This window comes from Maylandia zebra, linkage group LG9, assembly GCF_041146795.1.
Source record: "Maylandia zebra isolate NMK-2024a linkage group LG9, Mzebra_GT3a, whole genome shotgun sequence".
Classification (NCBI taxonomy): domain Eukaryota; kingdom Metazoa; phylum Chordata; class Actinopteri; order Cichliformes; family Cichlidae; genus Maylandia; species Maylandia zebra.
Genome location: NC_135175.1, coordinates 23,265,060 through 23,283,555, shown reverse-complemented (window position 1 = coordinate 23,283,555; position 18,496 = coordinate 23,265,060). Strand labels below are relative to the sequence as shown.

At 41.5% G+C, this 18,496-nt stretch overlaps 2 protein-coding genes across 6 annotated transcripts in view; one reads left to right on the top strand and one right to left on the bottom strand.

The window, feature by feature from the left end:
* Positions 1-7,195, top strand: part of lmbr1 (limb development membrane protein 1) — a 43,431-nt gene extending 36,236 nt beyond the window's left edge. Inside the window, exons 16-17 of the mRNA XM_004546825.4 lie at positions 3,977-4,138; positions 4,592-7,195. Of these exons, the coding sequence (XP_004546882.2) occupies positions 3,977-4,138; positions 4,592-4,677 (248 nt within the window). The 3' untranslated portion in view covers positions 4,678-7,195. The remainder of the gene's footprint in view (positions 1-3,976; positions 4,139-4,591) is intronic.
* A 2,135-nt stretch (positions 7,196-9,330) lies between these two features.
* rnf32 (ring finger protein 32) lies at positions 9,331-17,278 on the bottom strand. Of its 5 annotated transcripts, none has more exons than XM_076888190.1 (7): positions 17,000-17,278; positions 15,686-15,920; positions 15,456-15,598; positions 13,890-14,047; positions 13,665-13,773; positions 10,470-10,637; positions 9,331-9,663 (listed from the first exon to the last, which is right to left on the bottom strand). In XM_076888190.1, exons 2-7 carry the CDS (start codon positions 15,855-15,857, stop codon positions 9,433-9,435), a joined length of 981 nt encoding a protein of 326 aa, XP_076744305.1. In that variant the 5' UTR covers positions 15,858-15,920; positions 17,000-17,278; the 3' UTR covers positions 9,331-9,432. The 5 variants fall into 5 exon arrangements, with proteins under 5 accessions (XP_076744305.1, XP_076744304.1, XP_004546879.2 ...); XM_076888189.1 differs by lacking the exon at positions 17,000-17,278 and adding an exon at positions 16,450-16,749 and having other exon boundaries at positions 15,686-15,801; XM_004546822.3 differs by lacking the exon at positions 17,000-17,278 and adding an exon at positions 16,450-16,557.
* Between the last annotated feature and the right edge of the window lie 1,218 nt (positions 17,279-18,496).

Here is an 18,496-nt window from a genome sequence, read left to right as displayed (position 1 = left end):
CTTCCTGTTGTACTTGAAGTCCACTACCTAGGGTGCATGTGTAGTTGATGCATTGTAATATAAATTTTCCCTTGACCAATGTTTGTGGTGACACATGGATATCTGCATGGACCCTTGCGCTCACTGTCTGATGAAATTTGCCACTCTGACCTGAGCGAACCAAAGCGGACTCCTGGATGTGGAAAGTATAATCGAGGGTTAAAGGGACAAAACGGCTAGCCTTGCTCTGTCTGAAAGAAGTGAGAATCCACCAACCAACACTACAGTTTATGTGATTCAAAGCTGGAATTTGGGAGGACATGCAAGGCTGGGAAAATCCAACTTGATTTATACCAGAGTTTTAAATATTGTGAACAGGCCAACCCTTTTGCAATGTGCAACCAGCAGCAATTGGTTTTCCAGATTTGAAGAGGGCAGAAAAGGTAGCACCAGGGACAGAGTAAACTGCACTGATAGAAATACAGATTGGAAGGGGGGGAAAAAGAAACTCTGCATTCAGAGAAAGGATAATGGTCTAAAAAAGAAAGCGGTCGACAGTAAGGCCCATTGGTGTAATCTCTATAAACCGCTATCATTTACAGATCAGTTTGTTTTCTGTTAGCTTCTTTTTTTAAAATTTTTTTTAAATTATCCAGATCCATTCTGGTGGACAGAACAGCGTTTGGTCATGGTATCAGTTATCCTCTATTCCAGTTGGTGTTTCTGGTGTGTAAAGAACAAAGTTATTGGCAAGCTGATGGGTTCCCAGACTAACTTTGGTCTATGGCTTGTCCTCGCTATAAGCATGTCCACTCTCACTACCAAATGAACGATGCAAAAGTTCCAACTGCTGGTTTATCAAGGAAAACCTGAAAAAGATCAAAACCTCTCTTTCAGGGTTATCCTGGCTGAGACCAGCATACTGTATCTCCTTTTATAATCTGAACATGCAGAACAGACAAGAAATATTCCTGCCCAAAAACAGACTTTGTTAATGAAAGAAACAAGATATAGCATGCTCATTAGTGAGCTTTACAGAAGCTGGTATTTTTGCTGTGTTACGACTGAATGATTGAAATGTAGGTTACAGACTTATCAGAGCTGTCATTGTGTCCTTGGCACAAACAAGAAGAAAGATTAAATCTTCCTCTCCCACAACAATTTTCATTGTTACCACCAACACCAGGTCACAGGAGTTGAATTCTCCTACAGTCTCTCATGGTGATGTTAGAAAAGAGTGCAGGCAGAATAAAAATGACAGGAGTAGCACCATCACAATGGCACTAATAAACATGCAGAGTGCAGAGCACAGCTGTTTAAATAGCACTACTTTTGTGTGTGTGTGTGTGTGTGTGTGTGTGTGTGTGCGCAAGTATGTGTGAGAGCAACAGAGTGGGAAAATAGGATGGAGTGAGCATACAGTGACTCACTGGGAGCTTTACAAAATATCAACAGGTTCTGCTTTGTGACACTGAATGGATGAAAAGGAATAAATGCATGAGACAGAGTTGAAGAGAAAAGGCCGCTCAGCACAAGATAAAAAAAGACGTGCAAAGAGTTGAGTGTGACGAAGTGAGATGTTAAGAGACAAGAAAGGGTTTCGTGTGTTGACGTGAGGCGTTTTTATGTCGGTGGGTGGTAAATATGCACTGTGTAAGAGATAAGGGAATTGTGCTAGAGCACGCAGCATGTTTAATAGTGTAGTAACAAATGTTTAGTTACACCAAATGCACATCACAACCAGCTCCACCCTCCCCTCCCACCTCTGCAGGTTACACATGTTTGGGTGAACTTTAATGTCTCTCTCTGTGCACTTTAAGCTGCATCACCATCAAATCCAGCTTGATTAATGGTAATATCACCAGACGTTATGGCTTGGTTTTACTTTGCACCAATTCATATTTAAAACTTTGACAAATTCTGCATGACATGTTGGTCTCTGCTGAGTTGAGGCAGGGTCAGAGTGAAGATGGAAACACAGTGTAACGTCCTGACGGCTCTGAACAGCAGCATGATAATGTCTCCGTCTCCCTACCGACATTTCAGAGACTGAAATGGGTTTTTTTTTTTTTGAAACCCTCAATTAGATTTTCTCACATTACTAACCCAAGTTTAAAACCTTTGGCATTAGAAATGAATTTAGCCCGACCACAGTGGCTAGCTGTATTGACTGGGGTCTCCATCATCGCTCTCCCCATCTTTTCTCAAGCAATTTTGTTAAAGGTCCTTGATGCTTGCCAAACCGCTTACTGCGGCTGTAAATACATCTCTCCAGACGCTGAATCGATTGCCCAATCTAATTGATGACAGAGGTTGTGAAGATGTTACAGGAGAAGTTGAATGTCCAGGGACTAGGGCTTCCTCAGTCTGATGCATGAGAATGTGATTTCTGCTTACAGATAGCAGGACAGGATACCGTTATGGTACTTGGACTTTAAATATTGATGCAGTAATTTCCTTCATCAATGTTGCATGCAAAATTAACATAGGAGAAGATGATTTAATAACATTAAACAGATCTGTGCACACAGGTTATTGAAAGCTTAATTATCTCCCCACAGTACTCTGTGGGATGGCGCAGCTAGAGTGCATGAACGCATGGATGGATAAGCAGGAAAACAAAAGGGTGTTGATGGCTTTCCAAGCTGCATGTGATCAGCTGTGACAGATGGTTTGAAATTGGTCTGGCAGTGTAGAGCTAAGAGGGAGCTCCTTTATCTTTGTCTGAAGGAGAGATGAAGTCCACCTGCAAGCCACCTTAGCTGCTATAATTAGCTCGCCATCCTTTTATGTTCCTCAGAGAATTGTGCTCACATTAACCAAGATGCAGCCAAGTGATAAAAATAAGCAGCAACTCTGCCATGCAGTGGGTCAGTGGATGTTTACCCAAGCCTGAGTGAAATTGCTTTGGTCCAAACCAAATCAGAATTCTTACACGCTGTACATTTGGATGACCTCCCTTCAAGGCCGTCTCCGGATCGCTTTTAGCGTGGTCGATTTTAAGATCACTCCCTGAAGTCGTGATGTGACCACTATACCTCTGCACTGGACACTGGATTCCCGTCAGTGTGGCAAACTGGTAAAACACAGCTGAAATATCAGTTCATTAACGTAAACTGTGTTAATGTGGCCGTCGATGGAGACAAATTGAAGACGAACGATGCACAAAGGTCATGATGACATATTCACAGCAGTGTGGCAGCAGTGCTAAAAGTGGTCTAGAGGTTCACGAGTTGACCTTACAGGGGAGATTGGACAAATATGAATTGTCCATAGTGTTTGAGATTTCAGTGGGCACACTCTGTCTTCGCAATAGGTTATTGAAGAGGGTGGAAATGTAGGTTAGTTTTTGTTTGATTGATTGATTGATTTTTTTCAGATTTGGGCGTAAATCTGCTTGGAAATGTGCAGATTTGTCAACAGAAATTAGAATTGCATGTGTGAAGACTAGTGGTGTGAATCTGTGGAGTTCTTGAAGTAGTTGTTTTTGTACCACCTTACAACACAGGGCTGGTCTCAGACCCAAAGTGCACCAACGCTATTACAAGTAGTTTTTTTTTTTTATTACAAGTCAGAAATGTATTAATTCCTGTAATCCATATTAAATTGTTTTTGTATATAAGCCCCCTTTTCAGATTTTTATTTTCTTTTTTTCTTTCTTTTTTTACTTTTTGAAAAAGATGGGCCTGAGGAGAATGACATTTTCAAAGAGGCTCATAAGTTTGCTGCAGCCTTCTGCTTTTGTTAGGAAGAATTCTTATGAACAATACTTGTCTTGTCAGAAGGAGCCTTGGAAAGATGAACTTCATTTTTCTCAGGGTTTTGTTTATTTTGTGGAATTCAGCTGAGGAGAAAACATTTCGACTCTTGGTTATCACAGCTTTGTGTGAAGAGTTATTAAAGGTCACGGTTCTGAGTAAGAAATTGCACATTTTTGAATGAATGTCAACCTCATTTGTAACCCAGTTGTGTGTGCGTGTGTCTCTGTCCTTCACAGGCATCACCAGGTTTGATCTTTTGGGAGACTTTGGCAGATTTAATTGGCTGGGAAACTTTTACATCGTCCTTTCGTACAACCTGCTGTTTGCAGTTGTGACAACACTTTGTCTCGTGAGGAAATTCACCTCAGCGGTCCGGGAAGAGCTCCTGAAGGCGTTAGGTAAATTCATCAACAGGGTCTGTACATATCCTAAAAGTTTCTAACCAGCAGCTTTCAGTATATAGTACAGGACAGTGCGTAGTCTTTCACGTGCCTCAGTACAGCTATGTTGGTTCTACGTCTGTCTGATAGTATGTGACTGCTCAATTTAATCCTAATTTTGAGACGCTGACAAATCCAACCTAGTTGGTAGCTTTGGAGAGAAATGGTGTTTATTTCTCTCTGATAGAGCGACACGTCCAGCGTGTCGCTGAACTGACATGTGACAGAAGATGAGACTAGTCCCCAAGGCTTGTGGTGACGGGCCCTGCATGTTTGATACACAGGGTGGGATAGGGCTAGAAAATGCCAGACAGAAGAACCGAGGGAGGAAAAAGGACATCAATACTTCTGTCTAAGTGAAAGTCTGAGGCTTTTTAATGAGATTTTTCTGCCTTATCTCCCACTGCCCAGGTCTGGATAAATTGCAACTGTCAAACAGCCCCACAGACCCTGAATCTGGGAAGCTCTCGGCCAATGGGCATCAGAAAACTCTGTGAAAGGGACGATAGATCAACACACGCATACACACATGCACAGACACCTACACACGTAAATGCAGCCAAAGGGATATTTCGACAGTACTGCCTGACTGCTGAAAGGTGAAAAGGATTGGAAGGAACTTAATAAACCCAGGCAGTGTCTGACGGATGCTGCAAATGGAGGCTGAGAGCAATTTAGCTTCGTGACATTCCATCCTCTGCGTCTCGGATGGAAGCTGGGACAGGGCCAGGGCTGAGACTGAGGATTGAAATAGACTGGCATCACTGCAGTGACCTTGAAGTTGACCTCAACCACGACTGTGACTTCAAACTACCCATCTTTTGCTTCAGGGGCATTCTCTCCCTCCCTCTGCCCATTCTCTTACAACCTTTACACCACCGCACTACACAGAAGCAACCAGAGTCTTACATTTACCTCTGTGTTCACTAACATAAATTTCACCTACACAATTCAATTAGACAGTTTTTTTTGTTTTTGTTTTTTTTTTATTGTTAATGTGTCTGTGACAGTGAGGCAGGGTGCACTCACAGTTAAGGGTCTTTAATCGTAGAGGGTTTTTGCTGTTGTTGTTCTAATGTTAACTGATACAGGCGTAATGAGGTGTCAGTTTGTCAAAAAATGTGAAAAATAACCAAGAGCTTTGTGAAGCGTGAGGACGAGTCATTTATTCCCACTCATCACGGCTGGTCTGTAAAACTGCACAGCATCAATACGGCTCACATATTGTGAATTAGGCACTGTCATTCTTAATAAAAGGGCCTCAAATTTTTAGCACTCGGGACTGTCATCAGTCATTTTATCTGGCTTTACTCCAAGTGCGCTTTAACTTTATTGATGATGTCATTAGTTTGTATGAAGTAGGATGAGAACTTTTTTTTGGGTGCTCCAGATTTGACTTGAGCGGCTCCACAAATGGGAAACTATGTGGGAGTTTTATTTCACTTCGCTTCCAATGAGCAGGTTTGAAAGTGAGGACGAGGTTGTATTCTTTTATGCACATCGGAGGAAAATGTCACCGCAATATTGCTTATTCCACACCCCAAAATCCTCAAAAATAAGTAAATAAAGAAGGAAAGAAACTTTTTTTTTTTATACAGGGCACAGAAATGGTCACGTTTCTTTGTAAATGTTGTATACACATGTACATATTTCATTGTTTCATACCTATTTTGGATGTAAACATTGGGCTTGCACCCAGGGTCTGAATCACTAAGCATTCTGTATTTTCTTGTACATATACCTATATATATATATATATATATATATATATATATTTTTTTATAAACAGCTTCATCTAATGCAAATCTGTAGGTCTTCACACAGAATGCATGAGTAAGAAAACATCCAGCTTTGTTGCTGTGAGAAAGACTAGGTGACTCAGGCCCCTTTTACATGTTGTATTGCTGCATAATCTTCTGAACTGTGATGTTCTTTGTCTCCAGAACCACCTTAAATGCCTTATACGAAAAAGCAGGCTTAATGTTAAGGTTCTGTGGAGTTTTTGTCCGTGCACACGTGCGTGTGTGCGTGGGCATTGTGAGCGTGTAGACAGTTCCACTGTGATCTCCTGTATGCCAGAGTTTCTAGTCTGAAGCCATTTCTTTTTGCCATGAAAGTTTATGTCACATCAGCTCCATTGAGACTAGATTAGAGTGATCTCATGATGATTGTGTGTGTGTGTGTGTGTGTGTGCGCTTTGTATTTTCATGGTCGTTTAAGTGATAGAGTGATGAAAAGAAGGAGGAAAAAAAGCTGAATTTGTATATGCAATCGAAATGGGAAGGAGAATTTTTTTGCACCAAAAACTGACTGCAATTTGATGTTGTTACAAAGACTGGAATTAAGGAAAAAACTCACTGACACCAACTTCTCCAATCAGACCTGAGAATGTTTTGTAAATGGTGATTATGTCGGCTTTTCATCCCAAATCCAAAGTACAGCCATGTGTCTGATTTGTGATCAAGGCCATATCAAGAGAGCAAGTTGTGTAGTGGCAGAAACTTGAGGTACATGTCCTGGTATGTTTCTTGTCATTTTATTTGTTTCCAGTAAAAGCACGCTGATGTCTGCATACTGTGAAAAATACCATTGTGGCACAAATTAATGTGGTAGGTCAAAGGGTGACACTGATGGATTAGAGATTAAAATTAATAATTCTTCATCTGGGTGAAAAGGTTAAACCCGTGCGTCCATCCACTCAGCTACACACTGCAGGAAAGTGTCACACCCCTAATAAAGCATCACAATCAAACTCTGCATACTGCATTTACAATAAATCTGTTTAATGGGGTTTTTGTAAGGGGGGGGGGTCAAAAAACTTGAAAATTGCTCTGAAATGTCAGTGAGCAGGCTTTCATTTCTTTCCATCTGACACTCGACCCCTGCATGTAATTTTGGTACATGTTTTTTGTGAATGTATTTTTTTTTTTAAACAATTCTTCAGTCTGCTAAATGTAATGTTTTGTTCTTTTCGATGTTTGTGTGTTTGCAAATAAAAGAAAATGCTTCAACTTATTTTCATTTGTCACTGTGGCAATCAGGTCATCAGCGGTCGTTGGCTAATTGTGACTTCAATGTTTACCTATTACTTGTCCAGTAATCAGTTTCTTTCCTTCCCATAATAAAAGGTGAAAATGTGGATGTGTTGGATCAGAAGAATGACACCATTGTAATATTCGTGTTGTGGGTATGATGGCAGGATGTTATTAGCTTTGCTCAGGGTAAGACTGGGAAGCCATCCTAGCTCCGTCCTCAGATATAAAGAAAAATGGCACCTATAAAGCTCACCAACATAATATCTCACTTGTTTAATCCATAAATAAGCAATGAAAAGATAGCTTGTGGTTTAATGGGGAGCTATGCGCTATAATTATGTCTTGTCAAACAACAGCTGCTGGTTGCCTGTTAACTCTCACGGTGGCACAACTACACAAGGGCTAGCTGCTGTTTGGTAAATAACGTCTCTCGTGTTTCTTTTTAATGCACAAAGTAAACGTGAGCGATGCAGAGTTTTATGTACGCTTTAGTTGTGGTTTTAGTCTGCTTCACTTCTTCACCCTGCATGATTATGCCGAGATCACGGCCTGTCGGTTCCAGCTTCATATTTAATGTTTAACTGTGATAGATGATTAGGTTATCCCTACCTGAAACCCTCAGGATCAGCTGGTTTTATTTATTTATTGTACATAAACCGTAGCATTTTAATGAAGCTTTGCGACATTTTTCTTGCATACTATAATAGGGTGGGTCTAATATGGACACTTTTCAATTTGCCTTATGTATTCCGTCATTTTTTTTTATTTTTTATTTTTTATCCCTCATAACATCTTAATTATAGGTGAAAACCTCATGAGATTTCCGGGGCTCAAAATCATCTCAATGCTCTGTTAAAACTGCAGCCAAAGCAATTTTACACCCACTCAAAGTGTCACAATATGAAGTCAAAGTCAGTGTAATATGTACACTTGCTGGTCACTTCATTTGGTACAGGTGCTTAGTAATACAAATATCAGCCAATCAAACTGCAGAAATGTATTGCTTTAAGGCTTGTAGACTTAGTTAAGGTGGTCTTAGTTCAAACTAAGGATGAGAATGTGGAAAGAAGGTGATTTAAGTGACTGACTGGTTGTTGGTTGTTAATGGGCTGGCCTGAGTATTTTAGAAAACGCTGATTGCTTTGACTTTCCCCATACAACCATCTCTAGGGTTTACAGAGAACGGTCTTAAAAAGAAATCATCCTGTAAGCAGCAGGTCTTTGGATGAAAATGCTTTGATGTCAGAGGTCAGATGAGAATGGCCAGACTACTTCGAGCTGATAAGAAATAAGCACTCATTACAAATAAGGTATGCAAAAGAGCATCTCTGTATGCGCAACATTTTGAACCTCGAAGCAGATATTTACAGCAGCAGAAGACCATACTGGATGCCACTCCTGTCAGCTAAGAACTGAGGCTACAATTCACAAGGGTTCACCAAACTTAGGCCGTAATTAGGAGATAATAGAGTCAGGATCCCTGCTGTCTTGCATCAACAGTACAGGCTGCTAGTTGTGTAGTGGTTCAGGAGATATTTTCTTGCTACACTTTGAGCCCCTTGTTACCGACTGAGCTTTGATAAAATACCACAGCCTACCTGAGTATTGTTGCTGACCATGTCCATCCATTTGTGACCACAGTGTGGCCATCTACTGATGGGAGCTTCCAGCAGGATAACACACCATGTCACAAAGCTCAAAACATCTCAAACTGGTTTCTTGAACATGATAAAAAAAAATTCACTGTAGTCCTTCAGAGTTACCAGATCTCAATCGAATAGCTTTGTGATGTGGTGGAAAGGGATATTGACATTTGAAGTCTTCTCGAGTGATCAGAAAACAGATAAAATATCCAGGCTACCACTCTGCTACCCTGTGTCACAGACATTAAATTGGTGCAGTTGTGCAACTATCAAAATTGTGATACTGGTTCAAAGTTGGTTGAAGGAAAACAAAAATTGGAACAAATTCAAGAAGTTTCCCAGAGAAAAACTGATTTGGTTGAGGTTTCTAACAAAACTGAAAATGTGTTTTTTAAACAGTTTGTGACCCACCTCTATGTAGAGGCTGTAACCCAGAGAATATTCATTGTACGAAAGCATAATTCTGCACAGCTTCAGCAAAAATGCTTATTTTATTTTAGTATTTTATACAGCTAATTCTGATTTTATATTAAGCGACCCACATGGAGTCATCCAGATTGCCTTCTCCACCCTATTAGATAGGTTTTTTGTGGTACGCAGATCTGCACAGTGGACACAAAGGTCTACTATCTGCAGAGAAGGCCTCAAAGGCCTCAAGACAGAGCTGGTGGAAAAGGTGGGAACAGGACAGGAGCACGGTTGGTCTCCGCTGTTGATGGTTGGATCTCGCCGATACTGTCGGGAGGCTGAGGTTGCTTAGTGCAGTCAGGCAAATGGGGCAGTCCCACACACCTCTCTGGATAACCTGTAAGAGTTTGAAGTAAATCACATGAATTCTCTTGAACTTGCCTTAATATGTACCTGCACAATAAGAGGACACTGAGGTTCTGTTGGCAGAACCTGACAGGTTTGATCGGACACGAAGCAATAACGCGTTTATCAGCGATCCTTATACAAAACAAAGCATCACATGCATGGATTCACCAATGATTAACCAAAGGCAAGCTTCCTGTATTTAAGGGCCAGCATGCGCCCGCTGTTTAATGTTTCATAACGAGCTGCACGCCAGTTTATAGAGTTTGTACCCGTGAAAAAGGTGCAAGGCATGTGTTGAAAGCGCATTCAGCGTTTGATGCTTCATGTCAAGGCTGAGCCACTCCTGCCTTGTGCTCAACCTTTTCACACCAGATAAAGAAAAAAAACAGACATCTTCTTTGCACACACCCCACTCCCTCTATGGAAAAATGGCACTGACTGCAATGAAAGCCAACAATGGGGCCTTAAGGAACAGCAAATCTTAATGTCTTTTCAGTTCCTCCGCAGTAGGCCAGGTGATGAAAAGCCTGCCGTGCATCATCAGACTTGCTCGTGTTTTTTGATAAACACAGAGGATTATTAGCCTACTCACTCACATTCATTTGGTAAAAATGAATGATCACCTCTGAGAGATATGTACTTTCTGTATTGCAGCTGTGATGCTGTGGTCCCCTTGCAAGCATTGACTTGTCAAGGGAAAGGCAAGGCTGGAAGAAGAATCAGACCCGGATTAGATATTTTTATGGAGCCTTGTTTAATGATACAAGCGGCTTCTAGTGTATCTCGCCCCCTGACCTGGCTCTTTATTCGGTCCCAATCGTTCTCCTGAGGTTCGGAGACGCTCTTTCTCTCCAGCTGCTGGAACACTCGTCTGCTTGATGACAGCGAGCGGTCGATATCACTCAGAAAAGCCTCCGTGTCGGTGTGACAGTATCGGACAAAGCTGTCATTCAACTCCTGCAACTAATTAGAAAAACCATTTCAGCGGCACAAAGGATGCGAACGTTTTCATTCAGCCGCACAATAGAGTCGTGTTTTCGGCGAAGGCTAATTGTGTTTGTGTGTGTATGTGTGCGTGTATTGTAATGGCTGAGGCACGCTGACAGGGTGCAGTTGTTAAACAGCCAGATCGATACAGTCACATCTCCCACTAGCATGGAGAATTAATGGAAACCAGTAAAAAAAAGGAAGAAAACATGGGAAACATGGAAACACACATATCACTTACACTTTTTTCTGCTTCATACACCAGACGCACACGCAAACTGCTACACACCGTCTGGGCAGACACTCAGTCAAACCAATTGCATAGTAATTGTTCAATCTAAACGACTGAATACGAACTCCTCTTTTCTAAAGCAACTTCTGATTTCTTGATATTTGTTCCAAAGCCATATTTCTGGATCAGCTTAACCAGCATGACTTTATCTTTCTCAGCTAGATGGAATATATCACATGTCATGGTCGGTTTTCTGTCTATTCAGGTGAAATTGAGCTTTCCTTTTCGATACATAGACAACACAGACTGAGTCCAGTGTGATTTAACTACTTTAAATTTAACTACTTAAAAATTCAGTATCACTTCACAAGAATACTACTGTGAAGAAGCAGCATTTAAACCAAGTAAAACATAGCCTACCCGCATGCCCCACAAATTCTTCTATTTTGGATATTATTTGGTGTGTGGGCAACATTTTCCAAAGAGGGATGTGGACTTTAAATACAGCGTCTTCACTCCTCTCTCTGAAGCATTTAGTCAGCTATTCAATTGTCAGTTTGACCATTTTAAAGTCTTTTTTAAATTATTATTTTGATGTCTATCTACACAGAATTCATCTGTCTTCTCCCATTTACAGCAGCTGTTGCTAGGCAACAATTAAAACATACTCAATGAAAATATGAAGAGGCTGTACATTCATTTAAAGCCTTCTGATTTGAATATTTTAACTAGTTCAACAACTATCGTGTCTTCGTGCAGGCTACAAGCGATTTGATGTTCTGCAGAAATTTTTATCAGACCTTCCTCAAGCTCGGGGTGATGTGTTTAAAATCTCGTCTTGTTTGATCAATAGTCTTAAACCTCCAGCGATTCACTTAATCACATAAGACAGTCACACTATTGGTCTGTGCACCTCGCAAAAGTAAGAATAATTTGTAAGTGCGTTAACAGCAGAGGAGCGTTTGGCCCAGCACCTGCTTTCATACATGCACAAATACAAACCTTATCCCTTAGCCTGCCACAGTGACATCAGAATTGCTTTACAGCTAGGCTTTTATCACTAATTAAACAACTGTTAAGCATTCGGATGGAGGGTTTTATGTGGCTGGCGGACTTTTTTTCGACAGTCAATGCAAACAGCTCAGCCTCTGATGAACTTTGCCTTGCTCCACAGTCGATGCAGACAAGAGAGTGGGGAGGGGGGCACGCTACGTTATCTCACAGCAATCCACGTAGTTGTCGGAACTGTCTCGAGGTAATGTGTTGACTCAGGGTCGGACCTCCGAAACAGGACGAAAATTGAAAGCTGGACATCTGGATAAGCTGATAAGAGTTCTGAAACTGACCTGTTGTTGTCAGTGTTTTTTTCTGAGGAACACCTTCGGGAACACCTGTAGCTTCATGATACAAAGATGCTTTATTGCCGTGTGTTATCATAAGGAAAAACCGAAAGAATAGGTTTCTCCCACTCATACAGGTCCCGGCTCAGCGCTAACACGCCTGTTTGCATTACAGTCAGCTAAGCAAATAAGTCTCCCTCTTGAAAATCAAGTCAATCAGACCTGTCAGCGCTGCGGTGCGCGGCTCTTGAAGATCATCCTCGGTGTGACAAAAGATATGAGACAATCTCATGACCACCCACAACCACTGAATCACACAACTTGAATGTAGAGTAGCTGATACAGCTGACTCCATCCTGAGAATGTGCACATGGATGTGGTCTAATGTGTTAGAACAGAGTTAATTGCCTCAGTAAAGGCTGTGTCTTTGTTTATGTGACAGCTGTAGGGACGCTTTATAGGCGAGAAGATGGAGACGGACAGGGGGATGGGTGGGACACTGTGACCCTTACGACACATTGTAAGTGTGGCCCTCACGCATTTGTCACTTGTGCTTAATCAGCCTCTTGGAAGGAAAGGAGCACTTTGCATGATTGCAACACTCCATAGAGACATAAAAACATACGTGCATTGGAGCTTTATCTATTACAAACAATGGCCGCTGGATGAATTTTCACGAGGGGTTACTCTGCAAACAGATGTTTGGTAAAGAAAAATGGTGACCCGTTTAGCCTTTGGTCATTCAAGGCCTTAGCTGGGGGAGGTTCACTAGGTGGCAATGTTCCCTTTTCCTGAGAGCCGTCATGAAAGCGACACAGCTTCAGAGTCAAACGACCCCATTCCCTGACAGATTACGAGATCAGTGGTCAGGGGTTTGTAAAAATGACCTCTTATCGAGTCCGCCTTAGCTTTCAACATATCACAAACTGCATCAAGCATCCAAAGACATTTTCACCTCCCTCTCCTCTTCCCCTTCTTCCATATTACCCAGTGACAGGACTGAACACACACATACACACACCAGACATAAAGAAAAAGCAACCCAAGCATACACACGAGACCTGGTGCAGTTGTGTTGACCCAGGAATGTCCAGACTGTTTGACTAAAACACAAAACTCTCTTCACATTCGTGGACAAACAGTGTATGATTCACAAAAGATCAAAGGAGCTCAAGAGGGTGAGAGCAGGTGAAGAAGTGTGCGTGTGTGTGTGTGCTAGCACTGGGGTCAGCGAGTCCCTGAAACCCACGTCTGAACCCTCAATATGTGATAGTCATCACGGCCATTATTTGACCAGCTACACAGTCAAAGAATGTCCGAGTTAAATGTGGAAAGAAATAAATAAAAAATGGAGGCTTGACGCCCTGCGATGTGATCTTATGTTTGTTTGCTGGGATCATTGTGATGTCATCCCTGCCGTGTTTATCTCACCCTTGATTCGAAAAACTGACGTCTCAGCCTTTTGTCTTTTGGGCAGATGGTTTTCTTGATAGTTCTGTACCATTTACGAGCCATGTAACCTCGCCAGTAAGCTTGTATCCTGAACACACACATCACATGACAAGACACCCATGTAACAACACATCCAAATTCCAGCGAGTGTTGCCGATATATATATATTTCTCTAAAGATATATTACTAGCTTATCGCCCCTACCTGGTGGCACACCGATGTTGGAAAAGGCGAGTTGCATCGCTGATGACACGTGTTTCATATGGCTCCCTTCTGCACAGCGGGCAGCGCTTCCGCCCAGAAAACCTCTCAAAGGCCTGCAGACACGCTCGGTGGAAAACGTGAGAGCAGGATAGCAAAACCTGAAAAGAACAGTAAGGAAAACATGCAAAGAAAAAGAAAAAAAGATCAAAAATCTTGACCTAAAATGTTCAGCTCAGATTCCCCGGTTGGACTGAATATATGGTGCTGACTTGTCTCCAGCCTGAAGGATGCTGAATGCACATTGGTTTTAAGGAAAGCTTGATTGCATTATGAACACATACAGTGTGTGGCTGTGAGGTTTAAGCCATGCTAAATCTGTGTGTATTCAAGCACATATGTGATCACCTGTATCTGCCTTTCACTGTTATTTACCAAGAGGATAGAAGGAGTCAGCATGACCCCCAGTGGGCCAACTGGGACCTGGACTATAGCCTTCTTCTACCTGTAAGAGGGACTCCTTTATTGCCTGAAAGTAGAGCACTGAAGCTATGGGGCTGGGCACACAAACCAGTTTACTCAGGTCTCTAGAGGGCAAGGGGGGAGGCGTATTGATTTCCCATTGTTTTTGGCCTGACCAACACACTCCATCACCAGTGAAAGGGCCCCCTGCAGTGTACAATTTCCAGGAGCTCGACAAGCCATTAGACCAGAGAGAGAGCGATTTCACATCTCTCTCTCTCTACGCTCTAAAGCTTCAGGCTGCACTTTGCCATCAGACACACAATATAGAAGTGAAATAAAACATTTGGGAAGCAGAAGAGCTCTTGCTATTTTATTCCTGCAGTGTTGCAAACAATTCGCGGTAAGTATCAAAACATTATCAGCTGCAGAGAGGAGCAAATGCTTCAATCCACACGAACGATTCACAACAACTGCTGTCGTAAGCATTTTCAAGTGTCACATTAACGCTGGAATGCAACATAAGATTTGCAGCACAATTGCAATCGTTACAATATGAAGGCTTTCAAGAAAATGCCAGATCAACAAAGATTCCCTCTTGTCACTTTCCCTTGTTAGCAGGCTCTAATTAACTTTTTTTTTTCCTCCCCCTGAGTCAAACTAATATTTACACGCGCATCTATGGCAACTGTTCTTTGTGAAGGCGTCTATTCTGGTCCCGCATTCTTGAGGAGATTGGCATCTTAAAAGGGGATCGGAAAGGTGTAAAAGACCGAATGACCCTCACAGTAACACACTGATTGCTACATCATCACGTCACAGTTGAGTTCCAAGGCAGTATGGGTAAATTTGTACAGTTGTCTACACAGATTAGAACATACAGGAACTGCAGGGGAGAAGGAGGGGGCGAGGGGGATGCTTTGTGTTTCCATGTGTGTGTGTGTGTGGTTGTGCGTGTGTTTGTCTGTGTGTGTGTGTAGGGAAACACAGGCTTCCCTGAGGCCAGACACAGAATACAGTAAAAAAAAAAAAAAAAAGTAAGAAGAAAAGGGGGGAAAAAGAGCTCCCACACAGGGAATTAAGAGGAGCCACTGTGTTGGGGAGTACCTGAGGCTGGAGTTGAAACTCCTCCCTGCATATTGCACAGGGCTGAGCTGATTCCTCCTGCTGAACGGACCTTTCTTTGACCCGGGTCCACTCATCCTCTGTCAGTCTTTCTCTAGGGGAGGCCACCAAACCTAACTTTTGAGCTATAAAAAAATAAAATAAAAATTACTTGAAGTAATAGTTATAATTCATATCCTAGTCTTCCTAAAATCCCCAACTGTTTGTTCTACCTAAAGTTAACGGCGGTGGAGCAGGGTCAAGCACGTATTCTCTCTCTTCTTGCTCATGTCGCCTTTGCAGATCCCTTTCTTCCACTCCTTCTCTCACCTGGGGATGTTTGCCTCTACTGTGTCTCCGCAAAGGGTCAGAAAGTGAGAAATCTGGATGCAGCAGGCTTCGCATTATGTGGTCTTGGAAAGCAGCTGAGGTGATTACCAATTTGCTGCTTGCATTGGATTTTAAGTTCTGTAAAATATGTGAACTGCTGCAGTTACATTCAGTAAATGCATAGCTGGGCAAAAGCAGCGAATGCAGAATTATTTATCTCAGTGAGGATGAGCACAAAGCTATAAACAAAAATGAATACACTGTGAGCTATACTGTCTACAATAACAGCAAAATGCATGAGGAAATGATTATTAGGTAATCCAGAAATTACATAGACATCATATATATATATATATATATATATATATATATATATATATATATATATATATATATATATATATATATATATATATATATATATATATATATATATATTATTTATTTATTTATTTATTTATCCCGTATGGAGCTACAGAAAGCCACAGAAAGGAGAAATTTTGTCAACCACTGTGCCCAGTTTCAAGTCTTCAGCTAATGAAGTCTGTCAAAGTCTAAGGACCAAAGAAGTAGAAGAAAACTACATTTTCAGATTAGCAAACTACAATGTTTTGTTTAAATAATATCACAAATCTGGGTGAAAAGGAGCTGAAATTAAAACCCAAACCTTCCGCAATGCCATCCTATCAGCAGTGTTTCGGTGGTTACCGGGTTACCAGTCCCCGCCCTCCGCATCGCCAGAGCAACCAAAGACTCAGCCCCATCAGTGCCTCTGATTGGCTGTCGATAGTTTCTAAACTAAAACGGCACGGATTCAACTTTGTGTGGTTAATTAATAACTGCACAATACAGGAATATGTTCAATATCGCAAGTACCTCTAACGCTATTCGTGTTTTAGGATTTGTGATGAATATTTTATCACATAAATAGCAGTGGAATCTGAGCAGCTTACATTTACGGTATTACTGTAAGTACTGTATTATTTGCAGTCCAGACTTCTGTGATTTTTTTTTCCTCCGGTGATTTAATCTAAGCTTATTGAATTTACATGTTCTCACTTGAGCCACTGAGAAAACTAATGAGCAAGTTATATAATCTACTGAGCAACCAGAAACCAGAATCGAATCCAACAATTCACTCCACCTTCGCTTTAACCTTCCTACCTTATTTCCTTAAAGAATAAAGTACGACAGCTATAGTAAGTGATCATTTTTACCCTTTTGGTTTTTAGTTGATATCTTCTCAAGTCCCTCTGGGGCTGTGGAAGTGCTGGAAACTGCAGATTCAAATGCAGCTGGCTCTAAAACCAATCCTCATAATCCCCCACCGCCTATGAAATGAACACATTTACATCCAAGTACAACAACTGCGCAACAACAACTGTAAATGGGTAATTTTTTTATATTGCAGTGAATATCATGTACTATATCTATATCAGTTATTACTGACTTCTCATCTGTGATTGTGATGTTGGTGTCTTTTGAACATTTTTATTGCCATTATCAGAAAACAAATATAGATTGATTAAAAAATATATTTATATCATTTATTATTTGTATTATTATATATTTTTTATTTATATACAACCAATTCACAGCAATAGGCAAAAGAACCACCTAGCGAGAGTGGGGAGGAAAAACTTCCTTTTAAAAGGAAGAGACCTCTATGGAGGGGTACCCATCAGCTGTGACTGCTTGGGGGTCTAGCAAAAAAAAAAAAAAGCATAGAAAGACCATAAACAGGGCAAGACACAAACTATGATAGATTACATACAATAGTGACATTTCAACAACACTGCATTAGCATGTGCAAACAAAGTGTAAGAATCAGTTTTAATGAGGAAAACCTGTATTATTGTGGCCTTAGCGCACATGTGAAGGTGTCTGTATGTTTAGGATGAACACAATTTTTCAAGATTTTATGCCGGATATTTTTTTAATCAAAACAAAAGCTTTTGATACAATGATAAGTCATTGTCCTTCCATCACCACACAAAGACAAGTCTCTCTCTTTGAAGACTGTGCATCTCAGTCTCACTAATGATTATTTTATTGTCAGAGAGTTGTCATTAGTTGGAACCTGACCAAAGGAGGTTAGCCTAGGTGAGTGTGTCTAGGTGACTCACCGAGCTGTCGTCAGAGTAGGCACTGAACAAAGCTAAGCTGCTCATACCTGTCCTGTGAGCTCACGGATCCCTCCCAGGTCACCCTTACACTGAAACCATACACACAAACACGCACAGTACAAACCGTCTGTCTTTTTGTGAAACTGATGAAAAGTTTGCTTTATTTCTCACATACAAGGAGGAGGGGGGGGGCGGGGGGGGGGGGGGGGGGGGGGGGGCGGTACGACTTTTAAAATGCTTTGCAGCACTGATTGACTTTGATGTGCTCAGTCAGAATCGTTGAAAACAGATGGCCGAGGAGAGGGCTAACGGTGAGGCCTGTCAATCCAGGGAGTCCTCTAAGAAAACAAAGTGAAGACACTGGCTCTGGGAGAGGAGGAAACCCCTGAGCTTCTCAAGAGGCTGCCACATTCTTGAGATTAGGACAAGAAAAACGTAGACTACTGCTGCTAATGCCCCAGACAAAGGCACGGAACAATTTATTAGTTAAGAATTCAAGCTCAGAGCTCAATCAAAGGGCCATCGTCCACAGTGCCAGACTTGGAGATTTGGTTTGTTGTTTTAAGTAAATAATCACGCTTAAAAGAT

Bases quoted from the DNA above. Each gene is read 5' to 3' on its own strand.
- rnf32 (XM_004546822.3), bottom strand. The intron at 14,048-15,455 runs GTACTCCCCAAC...TGTTCTTTTCAG, and splicing joins AGTTTCAACTCCAGCCTCAG to GTTTTGCTATCCTGCTCTCA. The intron at 10,638-13,664 runs GTGAGATAAACA...TTTTCTAATTAG, and splicing joins GTCAGTTTTTCGAATCAAGG to TTGCAGGAGTTGAATGACAG.